Source organism: Pezoporus wallicus, unplaced genomic scaffold (genome assembly GCF_028554395.1).
Source record: "Pezoporus wallicus isolate ANWC-B61680 ecotype Strahan unplaced genomic scaffold, APGP_CSIRO_Pwel_v1 contig_4131, whole genome shotgun sequence".
Classification (NCBI taxonomy): Eukaryota; Metazoa; Chordata; class Aves; order Psittaciformes; family Psittacidae; genus Pezoporus; species Pezoporus wallicus.
Window position 1 is genome coordinate 9,013,394 of NW_026641950.1, and position 25,571 is coordinate 9,038,964.

Here is a 25,571-nt window from a genome sequence, read left to right on the forward strand (position 1 = left end):
AGGGATGGCCCTAGCAAAGGAATGGTGTTTGCTGGCAAGTATTATTGGGGGGGTGGGGTGGTGGTGGAGGGAGCATTCAGTAATTTGTGTGTGCACATTGTAAACCACTTCATGAACTGTCCTTGGTCTCATCTTGGTCTTTCTGAAGCAAGGAGATGGAGTTCTTCAATGCAGCTTGCAAAGTTAATAAGCACTGGCTTCACTGTGCTTTGAAGCCCATATCCTGGCAGCACTTCAGAACTAATGATGCAGAATCCACGTGCCACCTGCAGAATATTCTCTAGAGCTGCAGTCAGGGAGCAGCTTGGAAAAAGCAGCTCAAGATCTACATAAACAGCCCTGTTCAGTTCTGGGGAAACTGTGGGATACACTGTGGGAGCTAGCCTGCTATCACCACCAATAACTGGTTTACTCATAGCCTAGAGAGATTCTTCTCTTCCAGTCCTTCATTGTCCCCACTCTTCTTTGGGGCTGGGAAACACTTTTTTCCCCTTTTAACCTTCAGACAATGGTTCTCAGATCTTCTTTTCCTTGCAGAAATGGTGTCTGATGAGGGGGCCCACTGTGCAGAACTGAGGTGGTGGAAGTGCATAATGTGCATGGTGGATTACATGGCTGGGGAGATGCTGTGCTGTAGTCACCTACCAAACTATCTTTGAGTGAGGGAAATGATATCAAGACCATGCATCATTGTTTCATTCTTTGCTTGTTTCTCCACAGAACCCACATCACAGTGGGGTTTTGTATTGCTTAACCCTCTCCCAGAAAATTTTAATGAAAAACTTGGCAAACTACTGGGTTTGTCCTGTGACCAGGAGGGCACTCCCAGATGTGCATCATTGAGCTAGGTAGGCCTTTTACAGAGAACATGAAATCACAATAGAAGTGACAAAGCACTTTTATCCCTTATTAGCTCTTAGATGTGTTCAGTAGGGCATGGCTACCCCACAAAAGCAGTTTCCAGCTACTGCAACCTAGAGTCTCATCCAGCACTGAAATCGGTGGTCTCAGTCATACAGATGGCAACAACAGCTGTGACTGCAGTGAGCTCAGCAGAGCCAGAGTGAAATCTGCATAACCACCAGTTATCTATCCTAAAGACATTGAAATTAGAGAAATCTTTTCAATTCCAGATTTGCACAAATAAAACAATCCTTTAACATTGAATCCAGATAGGTACCTACTGTGCTTTTGACTTGACTTTCATGCTTTTTATAATGGTTTTAGGGCTAGAGACAATTTTGAGGGGTGCTGAGCCAACACTTCTCACGCATATTCAGTTTATTTACACTGCAGCTTGTTTTGTATGTTGCCTACACAATTACATTTCATAGAAGAAAAGCCTGGCAACACAAGGGAAATTGTTGTAAACAACCAGAGTGAGCACTCCAGCCTGTGTACAATAGACATGCTAGAACTCAAAATAGCACCAGAGGACAAAAAAGAAAAACCCAAATCCCAAACCAAGCCACCCTTAACAAACAGTAAGAACATTGTTTGTTTTTAAGAAACACTGAGCATTGTTTTCAGTTTCTACATTAAGCCCAACTGCCAAAAGCCTTTGTTGCTGCCTAAGCCAAACTCAAGTTGGGAAGCATAGTTAATAATTATTTCATTTTCCAATGCACCACCAGAAACCATGGGGTGAGAATGCAAGAAGTGAACAGTTGTTCAAAACAAAGGGCTTCATCCTCTCCCTGTCCTTTGTCTTTTTTTTTTTTTTTTCCCCAGGTGTAGGAGTAGCAGCTGTAATGAACAACAACAGAAACAAAGTTTCTGAGAGAAACTGAATTTGAAACAGAGAGCTTTTGGCAGCAGTCTCTGTCCTGCTCCCCCCGTTTTTGACATGCTTAACACATGCCAAAGCTTTCCTCTTAACACTTGCCAGGGCTATTGAATGCTGAAGTCACTGTTTTGAACTTAAAACCTCCCAGAACTCTGAGACATCTGTATGGAGGGTGATTTCTGCCCTGTGTATCTGCCAGAACTCAAGTTCTGGCAGATAATTTTAATTGTAGATTCAACTTTAGAATCTTAGAAATGAAAATTAATCCTGAGTTCTTTCTCCTGTTCTTTTTCTTCCCTTCCCAGCTCTTCCACCCCATCAAGCACAAACAATAGTTCCTTGTACCCTTCAGTATCCACCTCCTTCCCTTTAGGAACAGAAGACTGGCAACCTCCCTTGATGGCCATGCTGGTCCAAAATTGTCTTTAGGATGCATGCTTTCTTTTGGTCTCGGTGGAGTGAGGGCCACATCCCTTGCAGCACAAATATTGCTCACAATAAAATGAGCAGGACCAGAAGTTGTTCACTAATGGGTGTTATTACAAGCAGATATATGTTGTATAAATAGTAAATACATTAAAGCTGTCCAAGACCATGCACTCTGGGGATTGTCTCTTTTTTCATCCTTTACTACAGAATCTGTTTATTAGGTACAAAACCAGGTTAGGGAATAATTGGCAGCTTAACAGCAAGCTTTTTATTTCTGCCCCAACATGGAGTGTAGTTCTTGAATCAAACAGCCAAGGTACCTTTCTAATGCATGAGAAAAGCTATGTGAAGGTCCCAAACCCTACAGAACGAGGACAATAGGACCCTCAGGACTGCACTGAGAAGAGTGTTTGAAATCTGTGACCCTGTGGAGACTGTTAATGGATCCAGAGCCAATCATACCAAGGTCTTTCAGCTGTCTAGGAAAGACAACACTTTTGAGTGTGGTGAGGAAAGGCAAACATACAACAGCTGTTACTGGTTAGGTCTTCTGTGTCAAATCTACAAGCTGGATGCAGTAACATGGCTGTGTTTTAACAGGAGAGGTAAAACATTCCCTTATGTCAGGTAACACAGTGGCTGGATATCTTCTGGAGGTGGGGAGGTGGGTTTATAGACTTTTTACCTGGGAATAAAGCACACCTTGCCTAGCATTTAACCAAAAAGCATTCCACCTTCTCTGAATATGCCTGTGGCTGTTTTTATGTGAATTCTATGACACCGAGTTGCACTAGGCGTGCTCAGACCATGGCTGCTGGACCAGGGCCCTCAGAATAGGAACATAATTAAATCCGACACCTAATTACTTAGAGTACTCCTAGGATGGTCCAGTTGGTGTGCAAGGAAGTACTCAGAGGACTTGAAGGTCATACAGTGACATATGTAGTGAATTTATGTATTTCTAAGGCTAACCAAGCAGCTGCTAAACAGCAGTAGCCTGGATTGCGCTTCCAGATTTTGGGTGATTTTTTTGGTATGTAAATCTTCCATTGGTTCTAGCCCCCTGTCGTGGTTTAAGCCCAGCTGGTAACTCAGAACCATGCAGCCACTCCCTCACTCCCCCCTTCTTCCTCCTCTCCCTCCTGCAGGGATGGGGAGGAGAATCGAAAGAATGTAACTCCCACGGGCTGAGATAAGAACAGTCCAGTAACTAAGGTATAACACAAACCACTACTGCTACCACCAATAATAATAATAATAATAATGGAAATAACAAGGGAAGAGAATGCAACCGCTCACCACCCGCCGACCAATACCCAGCCTGACCCAAGCAGTGATCTAACCCTTCCGGGTAACTCCCCCCAGTTTATATACTGGACATGACGTGCTGTGATATGGGATACCTCTTTGGTTAGTTTGGGTCAGGTGTCCTGTCTCTGCTTCCTCCCAGCTTCTCTCCTCCCTGGCAGAGCATGAGACTCAGAAAGTCCTTGGTCAGAGTAAATATTACTTAGCAACAACTGAAAACATCAGTGTTCCCAGGATGAAAGTCAAAACCATAACACTGCACCAGCTACTGAGAAGGAGAAAAAATGACTGCTACTGCTGAACCCAGGACAGTATCCACTCCTTATTCCATACCATTCACGTCATGCTCAGATCCCACATTTTTGAATATATACCATCACTCTTGTCTCATATATATACATATTCATATATATATACACACATATCCACTCACACACAAAGAGAGAGATATCATTCCTTAGTCCATGGACCAATCCCTATAAAGCTGTTGAATTCATCTGGTCCATGATGTCAGGCTGTAACAGTCTCAGAGCAGGACAGACTGTGTGCAGTGCTGGATTGTTGCCTGCTGATGACACTGCGTAACTCATCTGGTCACTGCTGAGCTCGTCTGGTTTTGTCATTCTTTGTTGGGATGATCATGGAGGGAAGTCAGGGCCAGTCACTGGTGACCTGAAGACATCTAGTTGGTGGGCTATAAAAGTGCTACATAGCAGGCAACAGCATAGAATTGGGTTCATTGGCTGTTTTCGCCTAAAATCAAATCCCCTTGAGGTACACATCGGACTTCCCCATCTTCCCGCATTACCCACCAAGTATATCCAGGTCCCTGAGCAAAAGCAATCCCACAAGTGGGTTTGCCTTTACCTGAAGCTGGAATAACCCAGACTGTCTTCCCCAGCAAATTCTTTATGTGCACCACGGGAACTTTATCCCCTTCTACAGTATGTAAAAGTTCTGACTGGGCTGGGCCAGCCCTGTTGGCAGATCCTCTGGTGTTGACCAACCAGGTGGCCTTTGGTAAATGTGTATCCCAATGCTTGAAAGTTCCCCCACCCATTGCTCTCAGTGTAGTTTTTAACAGCCCATTGTACCGTTCGATTTTCCCAGAGGCTGGTGCATGGTAGGGGATGTGATATACCCACTCAATGCCATGCTCTTTGGCCCAGGTGTCTATAAGGTTGTTCCGGAAATGAGTCCCATTGTCTGACTCAATTCTCTCTGGTGTGCCGTGTCGCCACAAAATCTGTTTCTCAAGGCCCAGGATAGTGTTCCGGGCAGTGGCATGGGGCACAGCGTATGTTTCCAGCCACCCGGTGGTTGCTTCCACCATGGTAAGCACATGGCACTTGCCTTGGCGGGTTGTCGGCAGTGTGACATAATCAATCTGCCAGGCCTCCCCATATTTATACTTCAGCCATCGTCCTCCATACCAAAGAGGCTTTAACTGTTTAATTGCAGCTTAATTGCAGCTTATTGCAAGTTGTAGCACACTTGTGACTAACCTGGGCAATAGTGTCCATTGTTGAGTCCACCCCTCAATCATGGGCCCATCTCTGTGTTGCATCTCTGCCCTGATGGCCTGAGGTGTCATGGGCCCACCGGGCCAAAAATAATTCACCTTTATGTTGCCAATCTAAGTCCATCTGAGCCACTTCAATCTTAGCCGCTTTATCCACTTGTTGGTTGTTCTGGTGTTCCTCAGTGGACCAACTCTTGGGTACATGGGCATCTACATGACGTACCTTCACCACCAGGTTCTGCACCCAGGCAGCAATATCTTGCCACAGTGCAGCAGCCCAGATGGGATTACCTCTGTGTTGCTCTGCTTCCATTGCTGCAACCACCCCCACAGGGCATTTGCCACCATCCATGAGTCAGTATAGAGATAAAGTACTGGCCACTTTTCTCATTCAGCAATGTCCAGGGCCAGCTGGATGGCTTTCACCTCGGCAATCTGACTCAATTCACCCTCTCCTTCAGCAGTTTCTGCAACTTGTCGTCCAGGACTCCATACAGCTGCCTTCCATCTCCGATGCTTTCCCACAATACAGCAACACCCATCAGTAAACAAGGCATACTGCTTTTCACTTTCTGGCAGTTTATTATATGGTGGGGCCTCTTCAGCACGCACCACCTCCTCCTCTGGTGACATTCCAAAATCTTTGCCCTCTGGCCAGTCCATGATGACTTCTAGAATTCCTGGATGGCTGGGATTTCCTGTTCAAGCTCATTGTATTACAAGTCATTACCAGAAAGTACAGTGAAACAAGAAGCCTAAGCCCAGGCCCCCCAGCCAATAAACACTAAGACAGCAAATACTGGCTGTAAGTAAGCTACGACATGCTGAAACTCTGAGATCAAGAGTAACAACTTTGAGAGCCAATAAATCAGCATTGTAATGAGTGACTATTAATCCAAAACAATGAATGCTTATCACAGATATGATTAGACACACTCTGGTTAGATCTGTCATTATCTCAACCCTTCATGCCCCACGTTGGGCACCACAAACAACTGTTGTGGTTTAAGCCCAGCCGGCAATCCAGAACCACACAGCCGCTCACTCACTCCCCTCCTTCTTCCTCCCTCAGGTTGAGATAAGAACAGTCCAGTAACTAGGGGATAACACAAAACCACTACTGCTACCACCAATAATAATAAGGGAAATAACAAGGGAAGAGAATACAACCGCTCACCACCTGCCGACCAATACCCAGCCTGACGCAAGCAGCAATCTGGGCCTTCCCAGGAACCCCCCCCCAGTTCATATACTGATCATGATGTGCTGTGGTACGGAATACCTCTTTGGTTAGTTTGGGTCAGGTGTCCTGTCTCTGCTTCCTCACAGCTTCCCCTCCTCCCTGGCAGAGCATGAGACTCAGAAAGTCCTTGGTCAGAGTAAACATTACTGAGCAACAACTGAAAACATCGGTGTTATCAGTGTTGTTCCCAGGCTGAAAGTCAAAAACTCAGCACTGCACCAGCTACTAAGGAGAAAAATGATTGCTACTGCTGAACCCAGGACACCGCCACACTAACATGGCTGAAGTCTACCAAACTGGGTATCTCAAGCCAAGAACAGGAACTGCTGGGTTAGCAGTTCCCCTCAGTGAAGGTGTGCTTTAAAAAAACATAGATCAAGCAAATTTAGATACAGTCTGACTCTGTCTGAAGAAAATTCCTGTAGTTCATTCATCTAGCTCAGACTGGCCTCTCTGGCCATGAAGAGTAAGTGTAGCAGTAGCAAGAACCCCTCATGATGTGATAGCATTCTTATTCTTTTTCCTCTATTGAAAATGTACTTTACAGAGGCACAGATGAATCAACTTCATCATGAATTAACTACACTTCCAGTGGCACTATTTGACTTGCCTTGTCTGTCAGTGCTGCAACTTTCTTCTTCCTGCACTAGGAAAATTTCATGTGCATCACTGGAGACAAGTCCCTCAGTTTGCAGTTTGTGTTGTTAGTTCTGAAACACTAGAGGGATATCTGGACTTCACTGAAATTTATGAGAGATATCCTGGGCTGACCAGATCTTAATCTCAGATGAGTTCAAGCATTTCTCTAAATCAATTCTGAATGCAGTCTTAAGTGTTACGTAGCACTTTGCATTTCTTAATATACTGTAATGGAGATAATATGTGTTTTAAAGTCTTGGATTCCTGCAGATTTGGCAAGAGAGCAAGGGTGCGCAGATAGAGAGATTTTTAACTGAAAGTACATGTGCTCGCATAGGGATGCAGTCGTGGTTGCTTAGTCTCTAAATGAGTTCTTACTTGCACTGCTCCAGAAGAGAATATGTGCTAAGTATTTATTCAGGCTCATTTTTTCATGCTACAAATAGTTGTCATCATCTCACCCCACATACAAGTTTCAAGACACAAGCTGTCAGAACAAACTGGAACAGTTTGTGTCTGTGAAAGGTGACCACCAGGAAGCATCTGCCTGTCTTAGGTTGGTCCCTGAAAGGGGCTGGCAAACCATTATTATTTTTCTCTGTGTGCTGCACTGACTACCTCAAGCAGTTTTTTCTCAGTACATTGCCTGTTTGAGAGTCCTCTGATGGCATCTAATTCCATTAGTGGTACAGGGGACCCAGGCACTCAACTCTTATTTTGTGTTAAGAATCTAGGACTTTAATATCCTCACAAGTATCCCCCATAAATGTTAAAGTTTGGGTTGTTTTCTTTTTGCTTGGTTGGTTCTCTGAAAGCAAATGGAAAGTTGCTCAGCTTGGGTCCTAAAAGGAATAATTTGTAGTTTGAAGATTTTTTTAGACTAACCTAAAATTACTTAATTTATTAAGAACATGCCTCTGCAGCCATCTTAGGCACCAGGATAGTGATGTTGGTTTTAATTTTAACATATATATGACTGAAAGTTACGTGATATCAAACCTGTGATTCTCTGTCTTCTCTCCCTTGCCACACGTGCACACGCATAATTAAACAAATAAAATCACCTAATTACCTCCCTTAAGTGTGATAATTACCAAGTTTGTGGCCAAACCACATACATAGCATCTCCCTCTACACAGGCTTGCTTGGCTCCAGGGAGGCTCATTAGCTGGGGCTTGGTGCTAGATCTGCAGAACCAAGGCTGGAGCTGTGCTGCAGCAGCTCAGAGGATGTTATGCTGTGTGCCAGAGTAATATGCCAACTGCGTGTTCTGGTAACATGGGCTTCAAAAGCAGATTGTGTGTGAGCTAGGAGGCTCTAGACACCACATGTATTGGATAGCACTGTAGATGAACCCAGGAGGACCTAGCAGGGATTTGGAAGCCATGGAAAAAAAAATCATCTCACTGTCTAGAGTATCATAACGATCCTATTGCAATGAACAAGGGAGAACTGACTTCACACTCACTCATCTCCCCAGTAGGTATTTTAGTTGCAGGTTACAAAGGACAGGATCCTTGTCATCTTATCTTTCCACTTAGCAGTCTTTATAGCATCACCTACAGATACCTCATAGGCATGTGGCCATCATCATCTTTCAATTATGTATTAAACCTCTAAGTGTTACCTAGGCTGCAAAATCTGGAGGGGAAAAAAAAAAAGTTTTACATTTACAAATACCTTCAGGTACTTTCTATAGTTTCTTGCTTCTTTTATGATTAAAAGTGACTGATAAAGTTTCTGGGGAAAAAAAAACGAACACAGAAACTGTCATAAAAACACATGATTAAGCAATTAAAGATGAAGTAATTGAAAATAAGATCACAATAATTCTTTTCCACAAGAATTCCCTTATTTGGTGAATGAGGTGGCTGGATGGGCTCCACTTAAAAGAGTCCAATGGGATAAGGCCCTGGAGAGAAGAGGGGTCCAAGAAACCTGACTGATATGCAAGCTTCATCTCCTCCAAGGTCAGGAGCGATCCATCCTAAGGAGCAGGAAGTCAGGCAAAAATGCCAGGAGGCCTGCATGGGTGAACAAGAAGCTCCTGATAAAGCACAGACAGGAAGCATAGAAAGGAAGCATACAGAAAGTGGAAGCAGGGAAAGGTAACCTGTGAGGATTATAGCAACACTGTACAAGCATGCAGCCCTCTAACCCAGAAACAGCCCAAGGGTTATTCTACTGCTGACTTAAGTGATGATGGGATTTACATTCTATTTCAGTCACATCTGTAAATATGCAGATCTTGACTACTTTGGTTAATAAACTCTTTAGATGGGACTATTTCAGAAGTATCTATTACAGCTCTGATAGGCTTTCTAGCACAATGACACACATGGGATCCCTGGTTTCTGCCTGAAATGGCAGTTCTTGCCTATCAGTTCTTCCACAAAGGCTGCACAGAAATTCCAGTTGTGTGAATTATATGAAGGGTCAATATTATTTGTATAATAACTGGCTGAGAAGAAGTAGTGGTAAAGAAGCACTCAGCTAGAGTGCTAGGAAGAATAGCTATTCATGAAAGATCATGTTACTGCAAAATTGGGCTTTTGAATCTAATCTGTCAGGTATTTTCTACCAAGTACTGTCAAGCCACTCTTTAGCTCCGACACTTTCTGGTTCAATATACTGTTACGTTCCATGAACACAGGGTGAACTCTGAGTCTTTGAGTGAATGTGTACCCAATTATAAGTAAATTGACAGTCACGCTTCACAGAGAATAATGCCGTTTTAAACACCAGGTGTCACTGCAGTATACTCTCGATTGCATACCAAGCTCCCTTTAGGTTAACGCTTTACTTTCAAGCGGTGTCAAAGATCAGTGAAGAAAAAAGATGCTCGTACTTTCGATTCCTAACTGTGTGCATGCAGCTACATGATTAGCCAGAATATGGGCAAAGTGTCCAATACTTCAACCAGCCACATTTATAGCTCTATGTGGTTGGCCTCAAACCTGAAGCCTAGCCACTATAACAGAACTATTTTATGGCTGGTACCAAATGTTTGGAATGAAAAAAAAAAAAAAAAATAGTGTCTGTGCCACAGTTCTCTTGATTAATAATGCATGCATTTTGCAGAAGAACAGCCTGTACTGTGTAAGACTCAGCCGTTACTTCATAAGAAAATTATACCAGATTACACATTTTGTAGCTCCTTGATTCATAAGCAAACATTCAGTAAAAAGCAATCTTCCTTTAAATTATCAAATCCTGAATGATATTTCACATTATTTTTTCTTTGGATTTATATGTTTCCTATTAGATCTATAACCTTTTATCTTTGAGCATTAAAATACACTCACCCAGACTAAAGAGCCATCACCTTCACAGTGAACAGATAGTATTTGCCTAGTTGACTCATTTTTTTCAGCCTCTCAGCTCAGCATAACTAATCCATGGCTGCACTGTTAATTTTCCAGGAACCTGTTCATCAGTAACTACTCAGTATTAAAAAGACAAAGCTGCTCTTCTCTTATCTGTAATTAAAGATAATGAGGAGGAAGGTGCAGCTCATAGAGAATGCAAGTCCCAGCAGGCTAGGTACTAATTCAGTCTCATGCTTTAACGTACAAAGAGGTCTTGCTCCACTGGTGCTCTTAAAAGGTGACATTTCCTTGTCTTAGACTTACATGCAGAATCTGTGTTTGTTACATACTAAGCTGTGGTCCTAACTCAGTGGCCTCTGAAATGCTTCAGGATGCTTTCAAAATGTTTCTGCACAAATTAGTCTTGCCATTGACAGTGCAGCAAGTGGCTGGGGAACATTACCTGGAGAGCATCTTTAGCAAACAAAAAGGAATCAAATGCCATGGCAATTTCAGAAGATAATCCATAAGGCTGGTAATTGCAGCCCCTTAAAAATGCTGAAAGCTGCACAACTTTCAAAGGCTTAAATCCAATATACTTACCTGCATTAAAGAGCATAATGCCACTATTTTAGTGCCACTATATTCAAGGAAGTTCCTGCTTTAGTCTAGAGACAATTTAAAATTGGTGCTGTTGTGTGCATGCTTGAGTCTTAATGGGATTGTGGCTTTGGGAGGAGTAAGATGCTATGTAACACAAAGAAGGCTTAATAGTTCTTGTCAGGTAATGAAATCAGCAAAAAATGCACAGAACAAAACAGAATTCTATCAATGCAGATTTAAAAACCTGCAGGAAGAAGTGACTACAAGGACTGGATAAAATATTTGTTAAGAAAACACCCAAAAAAGGCATGGGTTAAAATACTCCAAACACAACAAACCAAAAGACAAAGCTTATTTATTGTGTTCTATTCTGCCTGGCTATTGAATTTATATAGGGATTTCAATCCCATGAATTTTGCCAGGGTTCTTGAATTAAACTCATTTCATTGCAATGTAATATGTTTCCCATTTGACAGAATTTACACAGACTTCCAATAAGTTCAAAAGTTATTTGCAAATATATTAACCAGAGAAAACGGCAGAGCCCCTTTTAAAAGCTTTCAGAGAATACAGTACAGTTTCTTCAGGTTTTTTTTTTCTGCATATAAACAAGTAAATATTAGGATACTACTGTACATAAATAAAACCAGTATTTTATATTACTGACCTATGTTCTTACTTTTAGGTAACTGCCTCATATGTTTACGTAGCATTCCCCCCCCCCCGAAATATTTACATAAAACTTATCTACATTTACAGTAAATAACCATAATTACCTACTGTGCTTTCAGCAGCCAAAAGCTGAATTGGCTAGAAACATCAGATGAAGATTCTTGGAATAACGGTATGACTAAATTACATCAACTCGTGTATACTACTACAAAATGTTGAGAGGAACTGCATGGCATTTATCAATTTACAAAATGTAATTTAGTGTTGGATCTGAACTTCTCTAACAGTAGGATAAGCCCGGCAATTACAGTCAAGCTACAATTCAGGGAACATACATTCTGCAAAACTACAGTATTTCAGTGTCTGCAGCAGTGTTAATAAAACTATATTGATTTCAAACAGGTAGCAAGCCAAATAACCCATCATATAGCAAGCAACCCTCAGCCAGTGCCATCTCAGAAGTCTGCATGCACCGACTCCAGCTTTATATGGACAGTCATTTTTTAAGGTACAGTTATTTCTTCGAACTGCTCTCACTGCCTACAGGTCTGAACTATACAGGATATTTAACTGTATTCACACTAAGATAGCCAGAGGTAGTTCTAATCCTCTTAATTTCAGAAGCTCATAGTGGTTTGAGGGTGTTTTGCAGTTCTGCGTCAGTGACCAGAGAATCAAATGGTTGTCCAGAAAAACACTTTGTGCGAGAACATTATGTAAGAGAACACTGCTGGAAAACCAATCCAGTAATAAGTATTTTTTCTATAATAAAACAATGGATAAAATAAATGAAAGTGTCTGTAATTACAAATATTTATCCACTATGTTCTAAGTATGCAATGTTCCATGTACAAAGCAATTTTATGCTGAAGCTCATATCACACCCAATTTAAAGTGACTCCTACTGAGGCATGATTTTAATAATAGCTATTAGAGATAATTAACCATATACCAGACTATATTTTTATTGTTCCTATGGAAGTTATACCAATTCATTAACATAAAAGAAAGTATTTTTCACTGAAAATACAAACAAAAATACCTAGTACCAAACCAAAACATCTTCTAAACTCTCTTGGGGTCCAATCCTGCACCCTTGTCTCATGCAAGTAATCCTCTTCAAATAAAGTTAGGAGTTGTGTTTGTTTGTTTGTTTTTGCTAAAAACTATCTGTGCAAGTCCAGATCTGCACATGGTACTTACATTAACGCATCTACATTTGTCCTTTTAGGGTTTATGATGGAACAAAACCATGTCTTTAGAACCCATTTATTAATTTCATTTATGTTGATGTGGAGGCTTGATAAAAGATCAGCAAACTGCATCATGGTGGGGCAGAGAGGATTTACCCCTGCCTCTAGGGGTACAGGGAATACTGAGAAGAATAAATAGTTCCATCCATCTCCTGTAAGATTCTTGGAAACTTGACCCTTAACCGTAACCTCTTCTACCATAAAAATCTTTCTAAACAGGTAGTCTGTGATATAGGTGAAGTGCAATTGTTCCTTTTACCTCTCCCTTCCCGGCTGCTGCAGTAGGCTATCCCTGTCTTGCCCCACTAGTAAATATTCTTTCCTGGGCTATTATCACACTTTCACCAAGACAGACAAGTCAGACTGAGGAGACACAGCTCACATCCCCATTTCTTAAATAAAGGGGTCAGGACTGTGAAGCAAAGGGCACTCCTGAGTAGTCATTGCTACAGTGTAGTTGACAAGCCCTGCCGCAAGTCATGAAGGTGGTATGTGTGGAAACTCAGAAGCCACCAGAGCGATCCAGATGCTCATTCAAAGACTTGTCTGATGGTAGGATGTTCTGAGGAGACTGGTTACATGATGGTTCTCAAATAGCCTCAGAGATAAAGACCAAATTCCAGTATCCTCAGACATGGGACAAAGAAGGTTCCTGTGCTCTTATGGGTTTTTTTACTAACACATTAAACATTGTACCGTTTCACCTCTTATATACATCTTTCTGTGTCAGTTGAGTGCTTGCAGGCTACAGAACTTTTTGCCTTGAAAGAAAGTGAAAACCTCCACAGAAGTCTGCAAGACAGGAGGCAATTTCCACAAAACAACTGACTTAAGTCCAGGCTCCTAAATCTCACAGGCACGTTAAAAAGGTCCCATTCAGAAGTGTGATGTGACACAGTTTCTGTCCTCTATGGACAACTGCCATATTTCATCAAAGACAAAAGAGGTGCTTTGATGGTGATGGCTGATGAGGAGGGGAGTTCATAAATAAGAGGGTAGTCCAAATGTAACTGACGCTGAAAGTTAAAATGTGAGTCTCTGTAGACATTGGGAAGTGAAAACATCAGCACAGTATTTTTTTTTTTTTTAAGTAGTAAGATTTGTGAGGATTAAAATCCCCTTTCCAGTATTACAAGATTAAAATGACAAGAGTTGGTAATGTTGTCTGGTAGTGAATGGGATGCATCCTGAAATCCAAATGAAGCATTTGGAAGTCAAGCGATACTTACATACTCTGTAAATCATCTAAGCAGATTGTTGCATTATCCTAAACTGTAAGAAATAACAGCTGCCCCCTAAACTGAACAAAGAATCTCATTTTATATTTTCTGTAACAAATATATGCTCATTAAAATTAGACAATTAATTTGGAGAGACAAAACCCTTGTCAGACTATGCTAATGTAACCATAAGTGAACGTAACAAATGAAAGCCGCCAGTATTTAGGAATGTGTATGGCAAGAGAGTACCACATACAGTAGACAACATGCTGTGCAGTAACAGTGAGCATTTTAACAGAAACATCTTTATTTTTAGGCACTTTGCTATTATGTTTGTAGTGAGTGTCCCGGCCAGTTTGAAACCAAACACCTCCAGAAACAAAACCTCACAGCCTGAAAAAACAGAACGGAAGTTTAATATTATTTTTAGACTGGGCACAGGCCAATGGGTATGTAATACAAATCGGGGTGCTGGAATGAGCTATTGCGAGTGGGTCAGACCAAACAGGGCATTAAATTGTTCTAGTGATTCTGCTTACAACACCTGAGCTGGATCTTTTACAGTTAGCTTAAACATATGTATCTATATTGTGCAGACACTCTTGCTGATGTTTGGCTTACATCTAAAGTTTATCAATTAATCAATAGGAACCTTGTATTACAAATAAGCTTTCATCTTTCTGCTGTCCACAGGAAAAGAACAGTGTCTAGTGTATATGATACCCTACTGCAATCCTGGAAAATTAACCACACATGAGATTAATTTAATACTTCTGGTATTTAATACTTTTTGTAACCCTGGGATCTTTCATACTGACCTAACCAATAGGGGTTCTCTCTCCTTTAAGAAAGGGAACCCTGTGCTTTCACCTCTGTGATGTTCCATCCATAGCATTTATCTTTAGCATAATCCCCAACGTATGTTGCTAGCAAACCGTTTAAAATACCTTTTTTTTTTTTTTTTTTTTGAGGCCGAGATCTGTTCAAAAGAGATGCTACAAATCAACTCCAGCACCAGGGTATGACATCATATTAATAACAATGATGCTCCCTGCTCCCAGGAAGAAACCTGCCCTTGAACGTCTTCAGCACATCACCACAGGAGCACCTGTCTGGCTGAGCATCTCTGTGCAGTCTCCTGTTTTGCAATAGACTACACACATTAAGTTTCTTGTGAGGCACATAGCAGCCTTATTCAGGCATGCTCCAACCTAAATAAATAACACTTGCCTGAAATAACTGGTAATTTGCCTAACAGCAAAAGTCTCCACATTGGAGTGTGGCACAAATGGAAATGTCTGTTGCAGAAACAGATTTCTTACAGCCATATTGCAAACAAATATATATATGAACAATAGGAGACAGCAAAAAGTCCTTGAGATGGGCTCTATGATGTTTCCAATCCCACACTGCACAGATGAGAGGCATGTCTCTCACTGCTTTCAAGCCAAGCCATTTGGCCTGAATTGGCTGCTTTCGAACACCTGTGGCCCAACCTAGGCTTGTTACGTTGGTGACTACATTCTGGATGTGTGTGGGATAAGAGACAGGACAGCGCTGCCAGCCTTTTGTAGTCAGAATAACACAGCTAACGCAAAGTTCTGGGAAGCAGACAATACCAGGGAGCACTCCACGTCACAGCTTTACACGTCAGCTTCCAGAAAGCACACTGAACCCATTTACCCAGAATCTTATAAAAGCACCATTGAAAGGTCGAAGAGAGACCACTGTGATCAGCATTGAGCAGAACTGTGGTCAAGACAGTGGACAGGAGCTGTTCAGGGAGCCATGGAGAAGCACGCAGCCCAGAAGAATCCCTGCAGGATGAATTCCCTGAAGGCACAATAGACGAGGGCTTAGAGAACAAGGCAGCTGGTCCTCAGCCAGGTGCTGCTGTGGGAGTGGTCCAGCTCTGGGTGACTCATGAATATGAATCCCCACACCCACTCATCCCTCACCCCATGAATCCTACTACATATAAGCAAGCCTGCAATTGATATTAACAGAAAGACTGAAGCAACTCATTGTTCACAGCTGACATGAACAAAGCCCACCACCTCCCTGAATGCTCACTGTTCAAAAAATTAGGTTCTTCAAAAGGAAACTTTTTAATTCTTATTGCAAAGCTTAGTTATCATAGCTACATTACTGGGCTTTTTGGAGGATGTTTGCAAGAGACTATTGCTACTGTAAGGCCAAATCAAGGTCCAATACCTTTACTGTGTCTCTATAAAGCAGTTTCCAACTTAAACAAGTAAAAATTGGGGTTGTCCGTTTGAATTAAACAAGCACAGTGTGGAAAGGTGTATGGGAGTACTAGTTACTTAGTGAAAAAGGCACTATAACTGATCTAACTGTGGTAATCAGGTACATACCTATGCTACAGGTATCTGTAAAGAATCTATTTCTCTCTGTGACTGAGAAAGCAATTCTGCACTCGTCATGGTAGGAAAGGGGGACTGGTTTATGAATGGGGTTAGCACTGGTGTAGGTATGTGGTTTAGGTATGTGGTAAGAACAACTCTCACAGGAGACACAGATTCATGGAAGAGGCGTCCAAACTGCATTTCCTATTTCCAGGAGGAAACCAGAAAAGACCTTTTCACTAGTACAGTTATGCATGTTACATCTTACAGTTTGTCTTGGCCTTACTGTGGCAATTTGATGTCAGATCTTATACAGTTGTGCTTAAAAATGGAGGCAAAGAAATAGACTCTGAAGCTTCCCCAGGAAAGATCACCACATAATAAATACTTTATTTTGGATCCTGACATTTTATTCAGGGGGTATAGTGAAAGAGGAAACAATAGCAATGAAGAGACAAGCAGAAGAGACTCCCTTTTCTTTACAGTCAGATTCATCTATTTGGGGATTACTGTCAGAAAAATCTTTCTATCCAATATATTAGTGAAAAGGAAGCATTGGCAACAGCCGTACAAAAACAGATCTTACTTCTGGGAAGAGGGAACTAAACCATAAGCTTGATTCTTAGTCAAGAGATGTAATTATTCACATAAGAACCTTGGACTGAATTCTAGAACATTTTTCTTTAGCATTAGACTACCTAATGGATAGTGTAGGGGAGTTACAGACTCCGTCCTTGTTCAGGAGATTAATTTCTTTTCACAGCTCTCAAGAGTTCGATGTATGCAGGGTCTCAATGGCTGAGGGCAGGTACACATCCCTCAAGCAGCAATCCAAAAATCTGAGCTCCTTCCCTACCAGCCTGAAGGTCTGGTGGATGATGAAGAGGTTGTGACCAGCTTGTCATTTAAATGGGAAGGAACATGCCAGCATCACAGGACTGCATGGACAGAACCAGCTCCCAGTGCAAGGCTGCACGAGACAGGTTAAAAATAGAAACAAGCAAAAAGATAAGGGGAAGGGTTTCACTGAAAAAGGGAAATCATGGTATCTCAAGAAGCAGCCCTTGGAACAGAGGAAAGGAAGGAAGGAAGAAGCTGAGTCTCATGTCCCTTCCTCCAAACCAACACTCTTGGATCCTACTCTAAAAGACACAAAGACTGGCTGGGCAGCCCTCTTCCTTTCTTTGACTTGCTTCTTAATGAGGGCACTTCTGGAGTGATGTTTGATTGTCTTCTTTTACACCTTAAAATTTTACAATCAAGAGTTCAGTGTTACTCTTTGCTGTTGTTAACTGGCATGATCTCTTTTCTTTAACTGGTCTTAAGCTAGTGATCCTGACAAACCTCATGTTGCTACTGTTTCTCCAAAAGCAGTCGTCTATGTAACAAGTTACACAATTCTTAAGGTATAACTTAAGGGATAATTACATCTTGAGATGTATTTGGGAATTTCAGGAGTTGAGGTATGCCTGCCACTATGTTGCAGGAGTCAGACTGAGGACTACATATATAAACCCGTACCCCTGAGCAAGGAACAGACAGCAAAAACATAGTTAAGGACTTCAGAAATTCTCCAGACTTAGCACAACAGATCTTCTGAAACATGGTGTATCTTATCTTTGGCCTTAAACAGTGTGAAGCAGAAGAACAGTCAGAGGCAAACTTCATGAATTCACATTCAAGGGAACAGAAATAGAAACATTTTTTGAGGGAAAAACTCCAGAAAGGAAAACCAAAGTCAGCTTTTGAAAGCACTGTAATGAAGTGGAAGCAATGATTTGCTGCAGCTGTGGAAGCATGGCAGCATGGTCATGAGCAAGATGGATGTAGACTTGTCTGAACTGCTTCTCCTCAAAGGAAGAGAGTCATAGATCAAGCATGCTGCACTCTTGCACGAGGTCAGGATCCATGCAGTTTCAATCACCCCGTGTTTGACTGCACACTTGCACTGCTTCTCAGAGCCGCAGTACTTACAGGCAAAGCCCATAAATCAGTACACTGCTTTCAGTTGTAAAGTTATTTCTAATAAATGTGCGTAACCAGATCTGTGTTTGCTGTCTATAGCACCAAGTGATATTGGATGCTGGCTAGTGATCTGAGAAGGACTCAATCTGGTATATCAAAACCCAGTACCAAGTGAGCTGAAATGAAACCTCTTTTGTCTACTATGGAATAAGCCAACCTCAGTTTATATACTGTTTATTACAAATGAAAAATAAACTACTCTTCAAGCACATGCCAGATATTACGTACGTGAATGTATTTGAATGTTACCAAGTTTGGACTATAATTTATACTTGTGTCCAAATTACACGTGTATGCTTATTTACATGGGGATATATGCACATGTGTACACATAACCAATTCACTGCTGCTGGGCTACTCTTGTACTATTGTACTGTTCGTTCACAGAATAGCTCAGTGGTTGAGGTTGGAAGGGACCTATGGAGATCTTCTGGTCCAACCCCCCTGCTAAAGCAGGTACACCTAGAGCAAGCTGCACAGGATTGTGCCCAGGCAGGTTTTAAGTATCTCCAGAGAAGGAGACCGCACACCCTGTCTGGTCAGCCTGTTCCAGTGCTCTGACACCCTCACAGTAAAGAAGTTTTTCCCCATATTCAGAAAGAACTTCCTGTGTTTCAGTTTGTGTCCTTTGCCCATTATCCTGTTGCTGGGCATTACTGAAAAGAGTCTGGCCCCATCCTCTTGATATCCATCCTTTAGGCATTTGTGTGCATTGGTAAGATCCCTTCTCAGGGAACTTGTCTCTTCTCCAGGCTGAACAGGCCCAGCTCTCTCAGACTTTCTTCACAGGGGAGATGCTCCAGACCTCTGACCATCTTTGTGGCCCTCTGCTGGACCCTCTCCTTTGTCTTTCTTGAACTGGGTAGCCCAGAACAGGGCACAATACACCAGGGCTGAGTAGAGGGGCAGGATGACCTCCGTTGACCTGCGGGCCACACTCCTCTTAATGCACCACAGGATACCATTGGCCTTCTTGGCCACAATAGCACATGCTGGCTCATGGTTAACAAGTTGTCCCAGTGACATGTCATTGTACTGTTCTTGAAGAGAACAAAATTATGAACCCAGCACCTACTTATTTCATCCAAGATCTGTACTCTGCTTTTAACAGTAACAGAGTAACTCGGTATCCTTGCAAAGCCAGTGGCTTTCAAACTGCTTGTCAGAGCCCCAAAGAGTTCTTGGTTGCCCTCCTGCTCCTTTTAGCAAAGGAACAAGGAGGACCACTGCCTGCCCCAGACTAAATCCCACTGTCTCTTCTGCCTTTCTTTTGCCCTCTGGCAGTTCATAGATTCCACTATTTTAAGCTTAAAACCAGCAAAACATGTTCCACATCCCTGCTGAAGATAACAACAACAAAGGCAGTTGTTCATTTACATACTTCTGAAATAGGAAAATAGAAATTAAAGGAAAAAAACAAATTAAGCCAAAAGAATGGGATTCCTCCTGTTACATAACACAGTAAGTTAATCTACAAAAACTTTGAAGATGATAACCAAAAAATAAAAAATGTAATCCACTCTGAACACAGTATGTAGATTTTCCTACATGATAAACTAGACAAACATATTAAAATATTTCAAGTCTTAAAAAAGGGCAAAGCTATTCAAAAAATGACTCAACACTATTAAGGTTAGACTAAACATTATACCAATGCATTCATTTGCACAACTTTTTGCAACATGACAATTGTCTGCTGCATGTTTACGTAGGTATATGTGTGCATGTGAGGGGAACACAGCAAGAATATTAAGAGTGTCACTTGCCATTTTAAAGTGGTATTTCACAAATAATCAAACAAAACCCCACCCAAACCCACCAGTACACATCTCAAATATTGCAAGTCACATTCTGCAGCCCTTGACATATAAAAAAAGCTGACAGAATTAATTCAAGTACATTTGGAGTAGGTCCCTTGTGAAGTACTGCTGTTTGCACTTTAGTTGCAATGAATGTGAACAGAGCTCCCCAAAGGACCTGGAAGTGAGCACGCCTTCCCCAGCCCTGCAAAGTAAGTCTGAGTTGAGGTACAATGATCCGTGATTTGCTCAATGTTGTGTGCCCAAACTTGAATGAAAATGGTGCTTGAAAAAGTGTTTCTTTGAAGAAAATGACATAAAATTAAAAGCTAGCTTTGTGGAAGCAGTCTTTTTGGTATGTAATCCTATCAGGATGACAAGCATGGCACTCCTTCCCAAATTCTGTTTTTCTTGGAGCTAAAAATAAAGAAGCGCTTATGCTGTCCTGGTCATCATTCTGACCTGACGTACCCTTTCCTGTGAGCCTCCATCCACCACCCAGAATAACCTAGTCGGTATTGCACCCTGGCTGAAACATACATTGTTTCGTCACAACTTTTGTTCCCTACTTCGCTTTGTTCCTCAAAGGGAGAAAAGCTTCTCTCTCCATGTTTCACATGTTCCTTTGAAAATACCAGAGGAGAAATTAGCCCGCCGGAGTAGTTAAAGCCTGGTGAAATCCCTCTGGTGCTGCAAGTCCCCTATGCTCTCATAGTCATTCTCTCCTGAAAGAGCAGAGTGGTTTGTGTTAGGCACAGACAAGGTCCTGTCTTCTTCTTGGCTCACTGACTGGATCGCTTCATAATCAGGCTCCAGCTCCCCATTTGGTCTGTCTGCTGACTGAGGCACAGTGGTAGTACTTAGGGCGTTCTCAAAGTCCTTCACACTTGCATAGAGGCCACTGCAAATGGATGGGGACCTCTGAGATGCAATTTCTTGAATACAGGTGTAAGGAGAATCCAGTGCCTTGAGGACCTGTCCCGGCTTACTCACTGATGAGTACATGGCTGAGATCTAGGAAAAGGAGACATGTGCTAAGTGTTTAAGCATGGCATAAAGCTTGCGTGCCAGTTTGTACCCCTTCCACCACAAGGATGTCAGTTACTTAAGAAAAGACAGGATCTTCTAATAAAACATATCTAAAAAAAAATTCTTACAAACCCTTTCATTTCTGGCATGTGTTTTATAAACTGATTTTCTTTCAAAAAAGAAAGAATATTTATAAATGTAAAAACTGGTTGAACATAAATCCCTTGCAGGCACATTAAACATCGGACAAAATGAAATGGCTTTATGAGCGGGAGCTTTTACAACTTTTGCTATGGTGCTGGAGCCAGCTGCCAAAGGGATGAACAGGTTTAGCTGCTGTAATGCAGGAAAAGGATGCTGTCTCATCCTTGGACGTTTAAAAATTATTAATAATTCCAATGGTAGTTGGCTACATTTAGAGATCCCAACAGGAGAGTAGTTATTTGTTGTTGTTCATAGGCAGGACCAAAGAGGCATTAAGTCATGTGAAGAAAATATTAAAAATCAGGAGATAAATTATCCACACCAGAAAACAGCAAATAGTCAGTGCTGATCTTGAAACACAAAGTCTATTCCATTGACTAAACTGCCTACAGAGAGGAGCTGCATCTCAGTCACTGTGTATCAGCACTTAAAACTAGAGACTGAAACCTTTCAGCTACTATAAACACATGAGAGGGAGTTGGAGTCTTTGAGGAGGTGGCATGCTTAAACAAGTGCACTGAGGTGGCCCTTAATGAAAAGCTGAAGGAGAAGCCCACGTCCACACATGTCCCTCTGTTCAGGGCTCACCAGGGTTGGTGCTGAGTGCAGGGAGCCGCCCTTGACTCCCTCTCCCAGCCCAAGTGGATACCAGCCCTTGCACAGGGCAGATAGATGAAATTCCCTTGCTGCTTCTCTGATACCTAATATTGCAATAGCAGTGTAGCTCTTCTCTTACATTTAAAGTCTTTCCCAGGCATGCAAGGCCACTCTGGATTAGGTACCAATGCAATGAAAATAGTGTATTGGCATGAAAACATCCACTGCCATTAAGCACCACTGAGAGATGCAGATGAACCAGATCACTTCTGTTAATTCTATATGTTTGTTTTTTTAATAGAGACATCCAATTGCAGATGGCAATATTTCTTACTTTTTACTGCTTTTAGCCAACCAATCCAAAAAAAGGCTTTTCTGCCCATCCTTACTTAACCCTCTCCAGCAACCCAGTTCAAGGATCAATTCATTCATTAACACCCGGGAACACTTCACTCAGCAGAAAGCATTAGCTTGCTCAGCTCATTGCCAAGTTTGTGTTTACTTTTAGGCTCATAAACATTTTGATAAATTGCATGGGTCTACTGGAGATGATCACAAGCAACCTCATTTCTGTTTCACTTTTCTGTCTTTGTTTCAATCTCCTCAATTTATTTTAATAACAGTTTATGTTCCAGTGCTTTTATTGTGCTTCTGTTTATTTCCCAGAGCCCCAAACACTTTTTGTGGGGAAGGTGGAGCATGTTTCAAAAGGCTACGGATTATCATCCTTAAATAAAGCTTGTAATCCAAATCAAGAATCACCTGACCAATGATAAGCTAAACGTGGCCTCCTGTTATTTTATGACACCATTTTTTAACTTATTGGCCTGATATAGCCATATGCTAGAATAGTTCTGATTTCAGGAATGTGGCAGTACAAACTGTGCAGAGAAACTTTAGCTTTCATTTTCCCTTCAGACAAATTTCACCTTTCTTAGATCCTGCTTAATCATGCACATCTTATGTTAATTTATGCCTGCAAAAAGGTCTCTAGTTGGTTATTGAATTTTGTGCAAGAAACCTACCTCATCTTCTGTAAGAGATGGATCTTCCTCACGAGACTTGTAAGACATTGAACTATGCCTCTGTAAAACAGGAAGAAAGAAGAAAAAGCTCATCACCAGTCAACAGTGTGAAACCTATAATAAAGTCTTCCTATTACAATCAATACATTCTATTTTATAGTAATTTGCTCACTCGTTCCATTTTACATAGCAAATATCCCTAATATCCAGAGTACATCTCTGGAGATAACAGCCCTGAGGATACTAGAGCTTTTTAATGTTATCTGCTCTTGTTCTGACCTGAAAAGGGTAAAAATACTGTAATGGTTAAAACAAACTCTGCTCCACTGTATCCCTGCCTTTACATTTCTAATGAAGCAAGAAAGAGTCTGCAAAGGCTTTTGAACTATTAAAAGTCAGCTGTTGTGACACGCTAGTTGGCCTTCCATGTGATTTTCAGATATGTTTTCAGATGACAAAAGAACAAACCTGACATCTTCCTGATAACTATTACCATGCAACCAGTGGATCCTGGCAGTGCTGCAAGGGAGGTGCTGTGTCCTCTTCCCACAGGAAATGCAGCAGCTGTGCACAGATCATAGAATGATAGAACGGTTTGGGTTGGAAGTGACCTTTAAAGACCATCCAGTTCCAACCCCCCTGCCATAGGCACGGACACCTTCCACTAGACCAGGTTGCTCCAAGCCCCATCCAACCTGGCCTTGAACACTGCCAGGGATGGGGCAGCCACAGCTTCTCTGGGCAACCTGTTCCATTGTCTCACCGCCCTCACAGGGAAGATGCACAGCAGACATGCAGAGGTGCATGGCAGCAGCACCTCACAACTGCTCAGCCTGCAAACTCAGAAAAGGCCTGCTGCAACCCACACTGAGATGGGCAGCTCAACCCTCAAAGCATCTGCCTGGATGCAGTTCACATTTCCAAGTTCCTAAAGAGTGAAGGGTCTGGTGTCAAGTCTAACTTCAAACATGTAAAGCACCATGTAGAAATTAGGCCATGAAACACTGGGGGAAAAGGATTTTTCTCTTTTGAAAAATGTCTTATGGCCTTTATGGCAACAAAAACCCTTGCTTTGTCAGAGCAGCCATGTGATTCCTCCTCCCTGGGGCGAGAAGGTTTTGCTGGACTCCTGCTCCACAGTGATTCAGAGGGAACCTTCCAGCACTGTTTCTAAAGGGCCATATTTTAGAGTTGCATACAAATTCTCCACTTAAAATACTCCAGAATTCCTCCAAGTGCAGACCAAGGTGGAGAAGCAGAGCCATTCTTAGCACAGTCAATTAAATACCGCTTTCAGACACATTCTATACACACAAGACCTTTTTTTCTTCTTTTCCCCCACAGAGGCTCATTACAACAGATTCTTTCCTACTTCCATTTTTCTTGTTGTTTCTAATCCTGGTAAATACCAGACTTCAAACCCCTGGGGCACTTGTGATGAAGACCCTGACCCAAAGCGCAAGTCTGTGGGCTGCTCCCCAGGAGGCTTCCCTCCCACCTGACAACTCCCTCGCTTCTTTATCACTGTCTGGAGAATGCACTCTTTAAATTGTGGTTTGTTTACTCACAACAACAGAAAAAGAAAGATGAAAAGGAGAAGTTCAAGTGGATTTTGGTCTTTTCTGCTTCACTACAGCAGCTCAGTTTAGTCTTTATTTGCAGGATGCATTTTACGTTCAGGAGTAAGTTACTAATTTCATCCTCACACATTAGAACAAAAATGTGCTTGCAAAATTCTTCAGAAATTATTTTCTCTCATCAGTTTGTCTATAAGCACCACATGTCAGGACCTCTTCTACAGTTTCCCACTCAAGTACTGACAAATACCCCAGGGTGCTGGCAGTCCTTTTCTTGTTTCCTTGGGACCCAGAGTTCTTTCTTTTAAATGTGAAAGCTGTGACACATTAATTTTGAAGGATATTGTCATTTTGGAAACTGAAAAAAAACGAACTTGCTGCTAAACATTTTGTACCTAGCAATGTTATAAATTATGCTTCAAGCCTCAGCACAGCAACACAAACAAGCATGTGTCCTTATTTGCCTTCCACTTTCTTTTTGTTCCTCGACAGCATTTGATTTTTTGCTCTTTGGCTCAGCTGCTGCTCCAGATTCCGGCACTAGAACAAGAAGACCATTCTCCTCTGGTACATCTGTAAGAAATGCTTTGCCCATCCTCAAGCTGCACAAGTCTGAAATCAGATGGCAGCAGCCAGATGTACACATGGAGAGCATTTCTACCAGTGCTCACTCTGGAAAGACTTGGGTGAAAAAGGAGATATATAATCTTGAATAAAGAAGGAAGAACTACAGAAAAACTATTCTGCCTTTCTAGTTTTATTAGAACTATGTCCAAGTTTTTCCAGGTGATAGAAGCCTGAAAGAGCCTTGTTCTGTTAAAGGTGTCTTGCTTCACCAAAACCTTCCAAAGGATTTGGTTGGGTCATGGCCAATAACCAAGTTAGATTATTTTTCACCCATTTTGCACATTTGGCTCTGGAAATGATTATTTACCCTTTTCAAATTGTTATATACTGGAACAGTCT

At 41.8% G+C, this 25,571-nt stretch overlaps 1 protein-coding gene across 6 annotated transcripts in view; it reads right to left on the minus strand.

The window, feature by feature from the left end:
* Window positions 1-18,532: 18,532 nt before the first annotated feature.
* PAG1 (phosphoprotein membrane anchor with glycosphingolipid microdomains 1) overlaps window positions 18,533-25,571 on the minus strand; it is a 104,459-nt gene continuing 97,420 nt past the window's right edge. For all 6 annotated transcript variants that reach the window (XM_057426063.1, XM_057426065.1, XM_057426067.1 and 3 more), the window contains 2 exons: window positions 23,029-23,088; window positions 18,533-21,187 (listed from right to left, as the gene is read on the minus strand). In XM_057426063.1, coding sequence (XP_057282046.1) covers window positions 20,837-21,187; window positions 23,029-23,088 — 411 coding nt within the window. In that variant the 3' untranslated portion in view covers window positions 18,533-20,836. The remainder of the gene's footprint in view (window positions 21,188-23,028; window positions 23,089-25,571) is intronic.